The 18,578-nt window shown below is 38.7% G+C and overlaps 1 protein-coding gene across 1 annotated transcript in view; it reads left to right on the top strand.

Moving 5' to 3' along the window:
* The first annotated feature begins 758 nt into the window (after positions 1 to 758).
* The window catches only part of LOC115209654, a 55,491-nt gene continuing 37,671 nt past the window's right edge, over positions 759 to 18,578 (top strand). The window contains exons 1-2 of the mRNA XM_029778120.2: positions 759 to 1,095; positions 17,675 to 17,714. Of these exons, the coding sequence (XP_029633980.1) occupies positions 832 to 1,095; positions 17,675 to 17,714 (304 nt within the window). The 5' untranslated portion in view covers positions 759 to 831. The remainder of the gene's footprint in view (positions 1,096 to 17,674; positions 17,715 to 18,578) is intronic.

Below are 18,578 nucleotides of genomic sequence, written 5' to 3'. Positions count from 1 at the left end.
GTTAACATGTAGAGTGTGGGCCCCTGATGGCCCAGTTCGCCCCTGCTTCCAGTGCAGTTAGGGATGTCACCATCTTGGTTCTTTTGTCATTGCTGTCTTTCCTAATTGCCTCCTCAGTCACAGAGCCTTGAGTAAATGAATACATTAGAGTGATGAGGGCACTCTGATCTTATAGGTATAAGGCAACAGCACTAAAGATGGTGCCACTATAAATCCACACAGATCATTTTGCAAAGTGGGTTAATGAGCAAGCAAAGATGTGGAGCTGAGCCACAGCAACTTCTCTAGCATTAGTACCATGATAACATGCAACACATTGTAAAGTGATTGGTATTAGGAAGGGAATCTCGCCATAGAAACCACCCCAGAAGTATAACATATGAATAAGTTGTGGTCTTCTAACTGCATCAAAATATTAAACCCAAATAAAAATTCATATGTATGAGTGTGTAAATATACCTGAGCACACACACACATACATACATATATGTATTATGTGTGCATATGTGTGCATATGTGTATATGCATGTATGCATGTATGTATTTGTGCATATATGTATAAATGTATAATTACACACACCAATGTATGTGCGTGTATTTGTGTAAACTCTATTTTACGTTTCTATGAATACCTTTGTATCTTCCAAGAAATACAATCAGGTCAAGGATGAATAGTTCAGCTACTTGTAAAAGTAAAACTCTGATTGGTCAATAGCTTCTCGAGGTTCCTGGTTGTACTTCGACTACTACTTAACTGGTTTATTTATATTTGCATTTCTTTTTATTTTGATTTCATTCCAAATGGGATCCAGGTAAAATTATCCCAGCAAAATGTTGTTAAAGAAGCATATACAAGCAATATATAGCAACAATGCTTCAGATAACCACAGATATTTCTTTGTAAGTTTAATCGTGCTGCTAGCATGGATAGGCTATTTGCAATGGTGTGTGATAAACCTTTCAGATAGGCTCCAGCAACTGAAAATCCAGGATAAAGTGCAACCAGTGTATGAAGTAGTCTTGAATCACAATAACAACATTGCAGAAAATACAAGTAGATCTGTGGGAATACAGCAACAGAATATAACTCAAGCAGTGAGTTGATATTTCTTTTCATATTATCATTGTTTATTTTTTTGTGCTGCTACTGATGACGGTTGCAGTGGTGATAGTAGTATTAATCAACTTCAAAGGTTGTTCTTTGTTGTCCTATATTATTTTCATCTATCCCCTTATGTTACCCTACAGACAATAATAGACATTGCTACTATTATCATTTTTATTATTATTATTTTATGTTTGACTTTTGCTTTACATTTGTACAAGTTGGCTCCAAGTCTCACCTAGAGACCTCAAGAGACAAGTTAGAAGTTCATGCTGGTGTTATGCCTAGAGTGCCATATATTTGGTTTTGTACATAGTGTTATTATTATTATTATTATTATTATTATTATTATTATTATTATTATCATCATCATCATCATCATTATCATTATTATTATTATTATTATTATTATTATTATCATTATTATTATTGAGTGAGAGAGCAGTGCATGCCATCAAAGTGACACTGGAGTAAAATATACGAAGCCCAGTATATCTATCAGGACTACCCATGCACGACATGATGATCTCATATCAAGATTAGCAGTGCATGACCTTGCACGTAGGGCCAAATTAGAATGTTTTCAGGTTGTGTAGCCCATCCTGCTCAAAAGGTCCCTGAATAAGAGTTGTTTAAAGATGTTGAATGAAACACCCATATTTCCAGAGGTGAATTATCCAAACCGCAAAGAATTCCTTATGGCTATGGTGCTCCCTCACTACTTCTGCTTGTGATCAGAGATGCACATATCGTCAGCCACTAAGGGACATGCTCAACTGGTTAAGATCAAGCAACTGACAAGCAAATCTGGTATTGAGCAGAATATTTGCTGTAGCCCATCTTTTATACCGAGACAAAATAATGTTGTTATTATTATTATTATTACCTTTGTATAGCTTCTAATGTTGATGTACTACGGTGTCAGCTGTTCACTACCAGTGAACTAAGGTAACACCTCTTATTTTTTAAGTAACTTCCAGAGTATTCAAGTGGTTCCATGCTTTAATTCACACAAGCTGCACCCAAGTCTCAACCAGAGACATCCAGAGAAAGAGGTTCTTTGGCATCAAAAGATGCAGACTGGAGAGGCACCATGCAGCTGAAAATATTGTCTGCATCTTATACAAAAAAAATTCTCTTTATAAAATTAATAATACAACTGACTGTATAAGATTGCATTTACCTAGAGAGAATTTATGTAAACTATGTGCAGTATCAATGAGTATGATCGTTTACAATTCACTTATTTTGGGGTTACCAGGAATTTAGTCTACATATTTGATTTTTTTTATATCATTTCAAGTGTCCCAATAACAATAGATAATGTTGTTGCTTTGAGATTCCACATTCTTTTGATTTCTCTCTCCAAGAAATGAGCTGAGAGAAAGCTGCCTCTTAAAGGTTGGGCAGGGGTGATAAATGCATACACTGTCGTATATAACCACCTGGCCATTGTGCCTTGCTCCAGTTTATGCCTGACCAAACTAGAGCACATACTCTTCCACTTTTTGTGGAAGGGACATTTTCCACTGGTCGGGTGCTTTATTCATTGTCAACACCCACTGACTGGAGGACTGGGGATGTCATGGGTGCTGATGTGCAGACATCTCTAATATTTCCTTAATCGTAATCAGGTGTGGTCACTATTTGTAAGACTTGCTCTTCCAAGGCTCATTTCTTTGATTGAGCTGCAGTTCTGGATTAAGCATAGACCGCAACAGAGCACCAAGTACCTAGAGTGTCATAAAGTGCTCACAGTTGTCTGTCAGTTGGGCAATGTGATCAGTGGAAGTTCTACTTTGGCATTCTCTAGAGGGTTAGTGGTAGGTAAGTGTGACAGTGTTCTTAGGGAAACTCTGAGCATCAGTGAGAATCAACTGGCTGGTCTGTTCCAGAGGGCTTTCAGGCCAGGGGGAATAATAATTTCCAGAAATCCCTGGCATGGCAGTGCTACGAGGAGAGTATTGTCAATTCAGAATAAATTGTACAGGCATGGAAGTGTCATCAGTCAGGCTTGCTCAAGATGTGCACAGAGTAACAAAACTGTTCTGCACACTCTCATCTAGTGCCTGAGCATTACTGACTTGTGGGTTTATGTTCAACACCTGCTGTGTAGGATGAATCTGGCTGTTGGCTGAGTCCATTGTGAAGATCATCCTGCTACTTTCCTTTGGTAAGAAGGGCAGGCAGAGTTTGGTGTCATTAGCAAAAGAAGTTATTTGGTGGACTAGATTGAAAGGGTTGAAGATAGAAACATTCCTCTTTGACCAAGCCCTCAGCCTTTTCAAGTTTCACTTGAAAAGAAGGTGAAGATGGAGAGGGAAGTGCTGCCTCCCAGCAATTTTATCAGAAGATGAGTGAATGTGGCACCAGTGGTCCACATGAAAGGGCCTACTCTAAGAATGCACCTGTAGATTGAAGGAAGACAGTGTGGAGAGGATGCTTGCCCTAGTGGTCAGGATGGCCATGGTTTTGTGGAGTTTTACAAACAGTCCTAGGAAGTTTAACACTTTTGGGGAATTTTTCATTGTAAGAGTTTGTTACCATTATTTATCATTTACACTCTTTTATTTATGGAACCCCACATTGTATTGCCCACTACCATCTCCAAAGTTTTTTCGTTAACCCTTAGTGGCAAATAAAGAAAGCATTGTTATTGTTGTTGTTGCTGCTGTTGTTGTAGTTTTTGTTGTTGTTGTTACTATTATTATTATTATCATTGTTGTTGTTGTTATTTAGGTGATGAGCTGGCAGAACCTTTAGCACTCAGAACATAAGGATGACATTTTCCCTGTCCTTATCTTCTGAGTTCAGATTCTGCCAAGGTCAACTTTACCTTTCATCCTTTCAGGGTCGATAAAATATTATAGTATCAGTTGAGCACTGACAACTTAGCCCCTCCCCTGAACTTGCTGGTCTTGAGCCAAAATTTGAAATCATCACCATCATCATCATCATCATCACCACCATTGTCGTCATTTAATGTCTGTTGTCCATGCTGGCATGAGTTGGATAGTTTGGCCAGAGCTAGTAAGCTGAGGGGCTGCACCAGACTGGTTTAATCTTATATCTCTATGAAATACTCACGAGTCATGTTTTACTTGCTGTATTGGTGTTTATTATTTAATAATTGGCACAAACATTAAACACATTGCAGAGTTCAAGTATATTTTAATGGATGATTGTTTCACTTCAATATATATTGGTATATTTTAATATAGTATATGTTAAAGAAGAAAATAGAGAGTTTTAACAGATAACAGCAATTTCTTAACATATTGTCAATTTTCATTTGCCTACAATTGTTTCCATATCCAACTCATACAAATTACAAATTAAAATTGCATTTTGAAAATTGCGAGTTACATATTTCTTCAGAGCAAAAAATTGACACAAAAGAAGTTACATCTTAATTGATTGAGTTTTCTCAAGACTCATGAGAAAACTCAATCAATTAAGATATAATTCCTTTTGTGTCAAGTTTATGCTTTGAAGAAATATTTAACTTACAATTTTCAAAATGCAATTTTAATTTATAAATTTGTAATTTGAATGAGTTGGATATGGAAACAATGGTAACCAAATGTAAATTGACAATATTGATGTTATCTGTTAAAACTCTCCATTTTCTTCTTCAACATATACTATGTATGCATGTATGTATGTATGTATGTATGTATGCATGTATGTATGTATATGCCCGTGGTTATAGTAGCAGTGTCATGCAATGGGATTGAACCTGAAACTATGTGGTTTGGAGGCAAACTTTTTACCTGCACAGCCATGCTTATGCATATGGCTAGTAGGTCTGTATGGTTAAAAAGAAAAGGAGACTTGGAATAACGAGAGAGAAGTTCTCTTCTTTAGCAATTTTTTTAATAGGTAAGAGTGATAAATATAATACAGAGAATGGTTGACCTTGAAGTTTTGTCTACAGAAAACTGCAAAGATTAGACACTTTTCTAGAAATAAGGGTGATAAGAGAATAGAGTTTCATTCTATAATAAAAATAAGAGCAGTAATTTACTACATTTGCATAATACTGTTTCTGTTCTTAAATTTAAGCATCAATGAGCAATATAATATTCCCACCTTTTTAAAGGATAAGATGTTTCCAGCTAAGAATTGAAAATAGATCAAGGATTTAATTAACTGAAACATAGATATTACACAGTAACATTCATACTGTCAATAGTAAACTATTAAAGTAATGAAAGGGAAAATAGTCATGAATCAATAATTGTTAAAGCAAGCTAGAATAAATGTGAGAGGTACAATGCACTTTTAAGTGTGCTATTTGCTTAATGGGTTAGGAAGGTTTATGAAAACTATTTCAACAATGCTATAAGATGCTTTATGTAAAATGAATTAGAGTTAAAAGTTAGACCATGTCTACATGCCTGTCTATACACAATTTTAATGCTACATGTAATATATAAATAGAAATCTTTAATTACATAGAAAATAAGTATACAAGTGGCAATATTTTAATCATCATCATCACCACAACTATGATTTCACTTGGCTTAACAGGTCTTCTCATATTTCCCAACATTCAAAGAGTGCCTTTTATGTGTCACTAGCACAAGTGCCAGTTACACAACACTGGTATCAACCACGACTACAATATCACTTGGCTTGAGAGGTCTTCTCAAGCATGGCATATCACCAAAGGTCTCAGTCACTAAATTTAGTAATAAAGTTTGTTGAAAGGTTTCAGCTTACTTAAGAGCTTATCTTCTGTTCTCAAGAAATTACCAGTATATAAACATGCATCAGCACCCAGAGTGTAAGAGACTAATAGAACCTGCATCATGAAATTACAACCTTGCTGTTTTAGCACAGAACTACTCTAACTATCCTTCATTTCATTAGAATATTTAACTTATATAAAATATGTAACAACTTTCCTGTCACAGCTGATATCAAAATAATGATCTTTGAAATCTCAAACTATAATGAGCTGAAAGTGATCTATTGATCTAAATTGATCATATCTCTTCAGTCAGAGCAGGGAAATGACATAATCAGTACAAATGCCATGCAGTATTAGTTTCATTCCTCTACATTCTACATCTGAATTATGCCACAACTGACTTTACCTTTATTCTTTCCAAGATTGATACAAAAAAAAGCATCAACCTTATATTGGTGTTGGTTCAGTCAACAATATTTATTCCTTAAAATAATGTCAGCTTGTACCAACATTAGAAATCATTATCTCTTCAGTTAATAATAACCCAACTTCATACCCAAAATCCTTTCAAAAATAATTTTTATCAGATAAGTTTTATCAGATAATTTACAAATATTGGTTTCAAAGTTTGGCACAAGGCCAGCACTTTCGGGGAGGTTATATATGTAATTGATTACATCGACTCCAGTGCTCAGCTGGTACTTATTTATCCACTCTGAAAGGAGGAAAGGCAAGGCTGACCTCTGTGGAATTTGAACTCAAAACACAAAGATGGATGAAATTCCTTGCATGCTGACAATTCTTCCAGCTTGCTGCCTTGGATAATTTACAAATACTAACTGATGAGCAAACTAGAGGATTTCTAGGCATTCATTAAATTTGCACCATCTTTATCATCATCATTTCATCATTATCATTTAACATACATTTTCCATGCTGACATGGGCTGGATGGTTCATCAGAAACTGACAAGTCACAAGAGTACACTAAGCTCTGCTGTCTGCTTTGGTATGGTTTTACAGTTGGATGCCCTATGCATTTTACATGGTACCAACAGCAAGAGAAGACCTCACAATTGAGGTTGAGAATAGTATTGATGGACAGAAAAAGGAGTCTTGCATTAAAGGGGTTAACATTGTTACTTCAAGTGGGGGAAGTGAAGAGAGAGAGAAAAGAGTGATAGATGAGAGAGAAGATGGTAAGGATGTAATTGGTGGGGAGGCAGGAGCCATTCACCCAAGTTACTGAGAGGTGTATATAGGCAACAGATGGCATAAACTGCATCTTGTGTTTATCATATTATTTTCATATATATATATATATATATATATATATATATATATATATATATATATACATATATATATCAGATGTAGTATGCAAGATAGATGACTGCACTGATATGACCATGTAATGCATATGAATGAGGACAGTTGCATCAAGAGGTGCCAATCACTAATTGTAGTGGGAACATGTGAAAGAGGCAGACTCAGGAAGACGTGGGACAAAGTGGTGAGAAATGATCTACAAACATTGGGACTCACAAATGGCATGACAGGGAACCAAGACTCCTGACAGTTTGCTGTGCTTGAAAAGACATGCCAAGCTAAGTAAAGTGTGGTTGCCCTTGCATCAAGATTCATCCTTTGCACCCTTCTCCAGCTGAACATCACTAATCTTGTGGGCTCGTAAGTGCTGGTGCTATGTAAAAAGCACCCTTACCAGTGCTGTGTAAAAGCACCTAGTATACTCTGTAAAGTGGTTGGTGTTAGGAAAAGCATCCAGCTGTAGAAAACACGCAAAAACAGACATGGAGCTTGAACAGCCCTTCAATTGATCAACTTTTGTCCCATTGGCCAACCTGTGCCAGCTTGGAAAACGGACGTTATATATGTATACTAGACTACCCATGAGCCATTAAGTCACTGAGAAACTTTCCCAGCAACGGAGTTTTGTTTTGTGAGGTTATTTCGCATGCTTTCAATTAATGTGACATCGAAATCACGTGTGAACAGCTCCTTTCTCCCAGGAAAGGGAAGATTTGGCAGCTATTTCTGGCACACCCTGTTACCACGTAACAGGTACGTTGGATCCTTTATCACAAATAGCTGTCACATGGTAGCAGGGTGTGCTAAAAATAGCAGCCAAATCTTTGGAGATGAGATAATGTTGAATACACTGAAAAAAAAACCTCATGAAAAAAACTATTTCACACCGAGGTTACAAAGTTCATGATATATGTGTTTATGTATGTATGTATGTATGTATGCATGTATGTGTGTGTGTGCATGTATGCATGTACATATGCATGTGTACATGCGTATGCATATGTACATGCATATGCATGTATATACGCATGTATGTATGTATGCATGTATATATGTGTGTATGTAGGTATTTACATGTGTGTAGATGTGTCTGCGTGTGTATATGTGTATGTAAACGTATGTTTATGTACTGATATGTGTGTCTGTTCATTCAATCTCTGTCAAAGATTTTTTTAATTAATGAGTGGCTGTGTGATAAGTAGCTTTTTTACCAACCACATGGTTCCAGGTTCAGTCCCACAGCGTGGCACCTTGGGCAAGTGTCTTCTACTATGGCCTCGGGCTGACCAAAGCCTTGTGAGTGAATTTGGTAGACGGAAACTGAAAGAAGCCTATTGTATATATGTATATATATATATATGTATGTGTGTGTATATGTTTGTCCCCCTAACATCGCTTGACAACCCATTCTGGTGTGTTTATGTCCCCATAACTTAGCGGTTCGGCAAAAGAGACCGATAGAATAAGTACTAGGCTTACAAAGAATAAGTCGATTTGCTCGACTAAAGGCGATGCTCCAGCATGGCCGCAGTCAAATGATTGAAACAAGTAAAGAGAGTAAACAGTTTGAAACTTCGGATATTGGTTGAATGTGTCACGTAGAACATGGTTTACTCTTAACGTTTTTGAAGTTATTTCATGTTAAAGTTGTCGTATTTGGGTAATTTTAACCAATCAATGATGTGTATTCAGCTGAAGAAAGTTACTGCAGTTTGCGAAAGTGATGGAAGAGCAACAACTTCTGAGTCATCAGGTTATGAAAGAGAGAGAGAGAGAGGTGGGAGAAAAGTATAAATAAGAAAGGCAGGTGAGAAAAACAGAAAGTTCTTTTATGGAAATGGGTGATGTGTGTGTGTGCATTTTTTTTCCATCTTATACAATGTGTCCTTTTGTTTATGTAATGTTAGCATGTGACAATGAGAGAGATTTGGCTGTTATTCCCAGCAGGTCAAGCAACTATACAGATTCTCATCTTTTCTCACACACACACACATACATATATGCACATACATACATACTTACACACATACATACATGCACACATACATACATGTACATACACACAAATAGGATCTGTTCAATATAATTAATTTTTTTTAACTAAACAGTTTGAAATTTTGGATACTGGTTGAAAGTGTCATGTAGAACACGATTTACTCTTAGCTTTTTTGGCAAAATTAAAATTAATTGAAGAATCTGTGCATGAGATTGAAAAGGTCCCAGTTTTGACTAAAAAAAATGTAAACATTCAATTCAGTAGTTTCTGTGACCATGTGCTGAGATGTCAACTGTCTGTTGCCGTATGGAAATGGGAAGAGAAAGCGAATGGGTTGTGCTTGCATGCTTGTTCTTGTTTGTGTGCGTGCTTATTCCTCTGTGTGTGTATGTGTGTGTGTGTGTGTGTGTGTGCTTGCTTGTTCCTCTGTGTGTGTGTGTGCTTGTTCCTCTGTTTGCGTGTGTGTGTGCATGTGTGTGACACAGAGAAACAAGCAAGCACACGTACACACACGCACACAAGCAAAAAAGAACAAGCATGTAACACAGAGGAATAAGCCCGCACGCACGCACGCGCACACACACACACACACACAGAGCAACAATCACGTGCACAGACACACAAAAGAACAAGCACACACACACGAACAAGAACAAGCATGTACACACAGAGAGAGGAACAAGCATGCTCACACACACACACACACACACATAGAGAGGAACAAGCAAGCCTGAAGAACCCATTTGCTTCTCTTCCCATTTCGATACATCAACTGACAGTTGACAAGTCAACATGTGGTCACAGAAACTATGGAATTGAATGTTTACATTTTTCAAGTCAAAATGAAGGATTGCCTATGTTTTAATCGCTTTCAGTTAACTCATTTAGTGATTGCGCCTGATATTTTTCACATGACAAATTGGAGAGAGAGTGAGGGATGGGGAGAGAAAGAGAGAGAGAGAGAGAGAGAGAGAGTGGTGGTGTATTGCCGATCTGAATGACAGCTTATATAAATTTACCAAACCCCTACCACTGCATATTGATTTATTAAACCCTCTCCTTTTCCTTGCTTCTATTTGGGGTTTTATCAGTTTTACATGTGTGTGTGTGGAGATGGATGTGTGTATTTATTGGTGTGTGTGTCTGTGTGTATATATATATGTATACATGTGTCTGTGTATTTATGTACATATATTTTATGCAGCATCACGCCGGGCAAAATGCTTAGTGGTATTTTGTCTGCCGTTCAAATTCCGCCAAGGTCGACTTTGCCTTTCATCCTTTCGGGGTCGATAAATTAAGTACCAGTTACGCACTGGGGTCGATGTAATCGACTTAATCTGTTTGTCTGTCCTTGTTTGTCCTCACTGTGTTTAGCCCCTTGTGGGTAGTAAAGATATTATGATATTATATGTCAGGTGTGGAAACAAGGATTAGAATCGAAGGGCCTTAGAATCAACCTAGCCAAAACCAAAGTCCTAATAAGTAGGAAGGTGGACCAACCACAAACGACTTCAGGTAGATGGCCCTGCTCGATCTGTAAAAAAGGTGTAGGTAGAAACTCTATAAGGTGCACCAAGTGTAAGCTATGGACACATAAGAGGTGCAGCAATGTCAAAGGAAGGCTAACTAAGAAAATAGTTTTTGTCTGTGGCAGATGCTCAGGAGAAATAAACACTGGAAATGTGCAGAGTCCAACTTCTACCACGTTCCAGGGAGACAAACTAGAAGTAGTTGATAGCTTCCGCTACCTAGGAGACCAAGTCAGTAGCGGGGGTGGGTGTGCTGAAAGTGTAACTGCTAGAGTAAGAATAGCCTGGGCAAAGTTTAGAGAGCTCTTACCCCTGCTGGTGACAAAAGGTCTCTCGCTAAGAGTAAAAGGCAGACTATATGATGCGTGTGTACGTACAGCCATGCTACATGGTAGTGAAACATGGGCCGTGACAGCTGAGGATATGCGTAAGCTTGCAAGAAATGAAGCCAGTATGCTCCGATGGATGTGTAATGTCAGTGTTCATAATCGTCAGAGTGTAAGTACTTTGAGAGAAAAGTTGAACCTAAGAAGTGTCAGTTGTGGTGTGCAAGAGAGACGGCTGCGCTGGTATGGTCATGTGACGAGAATGGCTGAAGATAGTTGTGTGCAAAAGTGCTACAACCTAGCAGTTGAGGGAACCTGTGGAAGAGGTAGACCCAGGAAAACCTGGGACGAGGTGGTGAAGCACGACCTTCGAACTTTAGGTCTCACCAAGGAAATGACTGAAGACCGAGTCCTATGGAAGTGTGCTGTGCATGAGAGGACCCGGCAGGACTAGTCAGGCCATATCCCGTGGCCCCTACCTGGGACGTAGTCGATCCACCTGTGCATACCTTCCTTCTTGTGACACTTGTGAAGACCTGCTGAGGCAAGTGAAAATCAATCAAAATAGATGAACATCAATGGAATTTGTATCTTTGTGGTACCAGAGCCTGTGGCACACAAGAAAACCATCCGAACGTGGCCGTAGCCAGTACCGCATCGACTGGCCTCCGTGCTGTGGGAACATGGTGGCACATAAAAACACCATCCGAAGACCCGGCAAGACTAGTCAGGTCATAACCCGTGGGCCCTACCTGGGATGTAGTCAGTCCACCTGTACATACCTTCCGACTTGTGAAGACCTGCTGAGGCAAGTGAAAATCAAATCAAATCAAAACAAATCAAAATAGATGAACATCAATGGAATTTGTATCCTTGTGGTACCAGTGCCAGTGGCACACAAGAATCCATCCGAACGTGGCCGTAGTCAGTACCGCTTGTGGTACCAGTGCCGGTGGCACACAAGAATCCATCCGAACGTGGCCGTAGTCAGTACCGCTTGTGGTACCAGTGCCAGTGGCACACAAGAATCCATCCGATCGTGGCCGTAGTCAGTACCGCATCACTGGCCATCGTGCTGTGGGCACATAACAAACACCATCCGGTCGTGGCCGTTCGCCAGCCTCATCTAGCACCTGTGTCGGTAGCACATAAAAAGTAGTCAGTACCGCTTGTGGTACCAGTGCCGGTGGCACACAAGAATCCATCCGAACATGGCCGTAGTCAGTACCGCATCACTGGCCATCGTGCTGTGGGCACATAACAAACACCATCCGGTCGTGGCCGTTCGCCAGCCTCATCTAGCACCTGTGTCGGTGGCACATAAAAACACCTTCCGAAGACCCGGCAAGACTAGTCAGGCCATAAACCATGGCCCCTACCTGGGACGTAGTCAGTCCACCTGTGCATACCTTCCTCCTTGTGATACTTGTGAAGGCCTGTTGAGGCAAGTGAAAATCAAAGCCCTGTTGAGGCAAGTGAAAATCAAAAAAAATCAAAATCAAATCAAAACAAATCAAAATAGATGAACATCAATGGAATTTGTATCTTTGTGGTACCAGTGCCGGTGGCACACAAGAGAAAACCATCCGAAAGTGGCCGTAGCCAGTACCGCATCGACTGGCCTCCGTTCTGTGGGCACATGACAAACACCATCCGATCGTGGACGTTCGCCAGCCTCATCTAGCACCTGTGTCGGTGGCACATAAAAACACCATCCGAAGACCCGGCAAGACTAGTCAGGCCATAACCCATGGCCCCTACCTGGGACGTAGTCAGTCCACCTGTGCATACCTTCCTTCTTGTGACACTTGTGAAGACCTGTTGAGGCAAGTGAAAATCAAATCAAAACAAATCAAAATAGATGAACATCAATGGAATCTGTATCTTTGTGGTACCAGTGCCGGTGGCACACACTTTGGGTACCAGTGCCGGTGGCACACATGAGAACCATCCGAACGTGGCCGTAGCCAGTTCCGCATCGACCGGCCTCCGTGCTGTGGGCACGTAACAAACACCATCCGATCATGGCCGTTCGCCAGCCTCATCTGGCACCTGTGTCGGTGGCACATAAAAACACCTTCCGAAGACCCGGCAAGACTAGTCAGTCCACCTGTGCATACCTTCCTTCCTTCTTGTGACACTTGTGAAGACCGGTTGAGGCAAGTGAAAATCAAATCAAAATAGACAAAATAGATGAACATCAATGGAATTTGTATCTTGTGGTACCAGTGCCTGTGGCACACAAGAATCCATCAGTGCCGTAGTCAGTGCGGTGGGCACATGACAAACACCATCCGATCGTGGCCGTTCGCCAGCTCATCTAGCACCTGTGTCGGTGGCACATAAAAACACCATCCGAAGACCCGGCAAGACTAGTCAGGCCATAACCATGGCCCCTACCTGGGACGTAGTCAGTCCACCTGTGCATACCTTCCTTCTTGTGACACTTGTGAAGACCTGTTGAGGCAAGTGAAAATCAAATCAAAACAAATCAAAATAGATGAACATCAATGGAATTTGTATCTTTGTGGTACCAGTGCCGGTGGCATGTGGCACATAAGAAAACCATCCGAACGTGGCCGTAGCCAGTACCGCATCGACTGGCCTCCGTGCTGTGGGCACGTAACAAGCACCATCCGATCGTGGCCGTTTGCCAGCCTCATCTGGCACCTGTGTCGGTGGCACATAAAAACACCATCCGAGCGTGGCCGTCTGCCAGCCTCGTCTGGCACTGTGTCGGTGGCACATAAAAACACCATCCGAGCGTGGCCATCTGCCAGCCTCGTCTGGCACCTGTGTCGGTGGCACATAAAAACACCATCCGAGCGTGGCCGTCTACCAGCCTCGTCTGGCACCTGTGTCGGTGGCACATAAAAAAACACCATCCGAGCGTGGCCGTTTGTCAGCCTCGTCTGGCACCTGTGTCGGTGGCACATAAAATCACCCACTACACTCTCGGAGTGGTTGGCGTTAGGAAGGGCATCCAGCTGTAGAAACACTGCCAGATCTGACTGGACTGGTGCAGCTTTCGGGCTCCCCAGACCCCAGTTGAACCGTCCAACCCATGCTAGCATGGAAAGCGGACGTTAAATGATGATGATGATGATGATGATGATGTATGCAGCATCCAAAACAGATGACCTGATGACCCAGAAGTTGTTGCATTTCCATTACTTTCGCAAACAGCAGTAACTTTCTTCAGCTGAATACACATCATTGATTGGTTAAAATTACCCAAATATGACAACTTTAACACGAAATAACTTCTAAAATACAAAATTTTGTCAAAAACGTTAAGAGTAAACCATGTTCTACGTGAGGCAGTCAACCAACATCCAAAGTTTCAAACCGTTTAGTTAAAAAAAATTAATTAAAAAATCTGCGACTGAGATTGAATAGATTCGTTGTATATATGAATGTTACCCTGTCAAAGGTTGTATGTATGTATATTTACTGTAAAAAAAACAAATTGTATTTTTTTGTTGTTAAATCAGTCTAATCGAAAGGTTAGAGTTCCTTCACATTTTCCCATTTTGCACTGTTTTGGGGTATTTATTCACCCAAACCCCAAATATTTCAATAACTACTGCTCCAATTTACATGAAACTTGTTTCATTTCATTCGTATTAACATTTCAGGGTAAACTTAATTCATAGTATTTTCCCATAATGGCCCAGTTTGGCTGGGTAACATTGTAAGCAAGCAAGATTGAAACTGACTTTTAATGTATTAAATATATATATATATATAATATATATATATATATATATATATATACACACATGAAAGAAGTAAATAGACACCCCTATAATGAGTGTGTTAATAATAAGGCACAAAAAGAAAATGACTCTCCCCGGACACAATAGAATATGCTTCAACACATGAACTCATATAAAGAATCTTGCAAACCAAATCCAAAAACGAAATACATACATACATACATATATATATATATATATATATATATATATAGGGAGATATATATATATATAATGCAAATAAGAAAAACAGAACTCAAAACATGACTATAAACACACACACACCCACACAAAATACAGTATTAACAGATCCAATTCAGCTGATTTTACCAATCTATTTTGCACGTTAGTTTGGGGAGGAATCCTAATACTAGTTGCTCACCAGAAGAGCTAGTATGAAAAGTATGGCAACAACTTTCTACTACTTGAGATCATCTATCTTGTAGGTTTGGGGAAAAAGAAGAATAAAAAAAACCTGTGTTGAAGAGTTCAGAGGAGAATTCTTCTAGAGTGATGTCCCTTGCACAAGAGTCTGAATATTTTCATGATGTAAGATAGTGGTTCTCAACCAGGGTCCATATGACCCCAAGAGTTCAGTATAATATTTTTAGAGGTCCACACAAGCAAAATAATGAATTGGGGAGCCACAGTAGTATTTTAGAGGTCCATGAAAAAAATTTGCTTTAGATGCATCTATTACAAGAAGCAGCTAAGTTTCTTTCTGTAACATTATACATAGTGCAAACTACACAAGTGAATGCCTGAAAAAAATAAAATAAGAATTTTGAAAGAAGTATATAATGTATTGATGAGAAATACTGATAGTGGAGGAAGTTCTTACTCTATTATCCAAGCACATATTGCTTTTTATGTGGGCAGGATTGGAAAATTTCGCTAAATTCTAAAAACATGATAGGGAAGCAAACTTCACAGAATCTTGTCTATGCCTATCATAGGATTATAATTTTAAAAAAAGGCTCTTTTATATATTCTGGAATATAAGAAAGACAGGTCAAGTGAGAGATGGTAATTGTCTTATAACTAAGAAGATAAGATGTAAATAAACTATTTTTTATATAGATATGAAAAGGAAGTTATTATTGTTTCATCCCACCACAAATATATTCGCATGATTCAAAACAAAAGCCTATGACTCAGTTATCCAGTAGAGGTATTTCTTTATAAGATGGTAGTGTAAACTTTAAATGAGTTTTGATAGCTATTTCTAGAGCCTGATCAGAGTTGATCTGAAGCTACACAATACACACCTTACCTGTGAGGTTTAGGTACAGGATGACCAGTTATATGTTCATGAGTACAAATCACTATACCAGAGCCATTGCATTGTCATCTCTCTCAGCAAGGTATACTTATTACAGTGCTTGTTTCGATTTACTTAAATGACATTAGCTTCCACTCTTTCTTCATCTCTTATATAAAATCCGTTCTGTCTGTCTGTGTGTGTGTCTTCTCGAATCTCAGGCATCCTCCATCCGATTGCGCTCAAATTTGATATGTAGATACCGACGGTATCAGGGCATGTATAAGTCTTGAAAAAGTTACAAAAATCGATTTCAGGTGAGAATGTGATCGATAAAGCCGTTTTTGTCCTGCTTTTCTTCCGTCAACCTGTACATAACTGCACCTTCCATTTTTTGTTGTTTTTGTACTACTTAAAGGCATCTTTCTTTCCTGCCAAGCTTACTGTTTAAACTACGTTTGTGTTCTCCCAGTCAACAGCCTTATCATTACTGGTACTTTAAACTCTTCGGTTGCATATTTGTGTGAATAAAATCGTTTTTCTTTGGAATAGAAAAAAGTCTATCATTATTTCTTCTTTTGCTGGTGTCTCAAATTTAAGTTAAATCAGTGTTTCTCAAAGGGGAGGCCTATGGGACGGTCGGACATGTTGTTTTGAGAAAATTTGGTTTAAATGTTTGACAACACAGCACCGTCCATTGGATGGGGGCATTTTACTCGTATGTAATGAATATCATCTAGCAGCAAAAACAATTTCTCTAATGTTAGTTATACATGCTCATATTTCTTCCATCCATTCCTTTTCATATGCCATTAATATATATGCTTAGCCTTCACTCATAAGTAAGTATAGAAGCTAGTACCATGCTTTTACTATTTTAGATGCCTGTGCAGTTGCAAGCAAACATATATTGGCTCTCGTCTTTCCTCACCTTTGTTCTACAGAACATCAAGGGTGTGACAGCTAGAGGAAAGAGTGCTGCACCAGCACTAGGATGGTACCCATTTTCTACTAAGTAGACTGGAGCAACATGAAATGATGTGCTATGCTCGAGGATACAATGCATTACCTGGTAGAAGAATTGAACCCACAACATTATGGCTATAAGCCCAAAATCCAAATTATTTTCATTGATAAATGGATATATAGTAGTAATGAAAGATGACTTTATTTTCAAAACCTTTTGTTATAGTTGATCAATTCTTTATGAGTGGAATTTAGTAGACAATATGCATATTTGTAGTTGGATACACAAGTGATAAGCTGCATTCTTTTACATCAAAAGATAATTTAGCCAATCAAAATAAATCAATAGAATAGACACCAGGGATGATAAGATTGAATAAGATCCTTGAAGAGGGAATTGAAACATCAATCAGCATGAATCTAATGACTGTGACTAGAAAAAAAATTATTGGTTTCAAATTCTAGCTCAAGGCCAACAATTTTGGGGAAGCAGGTATTTCAATTAAATCAACCCCAGTACTCAACTGGAACTTATTTTGTTGACTCTGAAAGGATAAAAAGCTAAGACAATCTCAACAGAATTTGAACTCAGAACATGCTGTTAAGTATTTTACTTGGCATGCTAACAATTGTACCAGCTTGTCACCTTAGCCAGTAAAAGAATATTAAGTGCACCTTACTAATATAACTTCTTTTTTTTTTACAGAAACCACATATGAGATTCCGACGAAATAAGAAAAAAAGAAGTATGTACTGATTTGCTTTTATTACTTTGCATCTGTTATTTTTCCCCAGTGCTTGCATGGAGTGAATTTATTGAGTGGCTGTTGACTCTCAAGAGTACCTCCGCCCTTTGACGGGTTTTGTTTTTCATCCCGCAGGGTGTCCAATAAACACCCTCCTCGGTGGGGTTGCCAGTTTAGTCGCCGACGACCCGACCATGCAACAGGTTGTACTGGGTTACATGTTACCAGTAGCATGCATCCATACATGGATGCATACATACATACATACATACATACATACATATATGAATTTTTCAATGTGTACAAATAACATTAAAAAAGGAAATAAACAGTTACCAGAGTAGCAAAACTTCACTTAAGTGCCAAGGATATTACAGCCTACTTATAAAGGTAGAAATTCCAGGGTTAAGTGAAATGTTTTTGTATGACATAAATAAATTAAGAAATGGAGTCAAATGCAAGTGTTATTCAAAGCTTTATACTTCCGACATAAGTTTCAAAGAAAACATTGATATCATTCCGGAGGGAATAAAATGATGTAAAACAATGTAATCATCACGTCAGGAAAAAAAAGAGAAACAAAACATATCAATAAGTCATTTTAACCGAATGTGATTACTGTGTATATGATGAAGGGGAACGCTGGCAAATTATTTTTTAAAAAACCTTTAATAGATTTAACGTCAAAGGCAATTTAGAGGAAGAGAAGGAGGAGAAAGAAAGAAATTAATAGAAAATTAAGAGAGAAATATAGTGTGACAGATGAATGGGAATAAAGCTTAAAAGTGTGAAAATAGATATATGTAGTGGAAATGAAATGTAAGAAGACAGTTAAAGGTAAAATGTTATAGATTGGCAGAAATT

Source organism: Octopus sinensis, linkage group LG3 (genome assembly GCF_006345805.1).
Source record: "Octopus sinensis linkage group LG3, ASM634580v1, whole genome shotgun sequence".
Classification (NCBI taxonomy): domain Eukaryota; kingdom Metazoa; phylum Mollusca; class Cephalopoda; order Octopoda; family Octopodidae; genus Octopus; species Octopus sinensis.
Note: the sequence above shows the minus strand (reverse complement) of the source record. Positions and strands in the feature narration are given on the sequence as shown.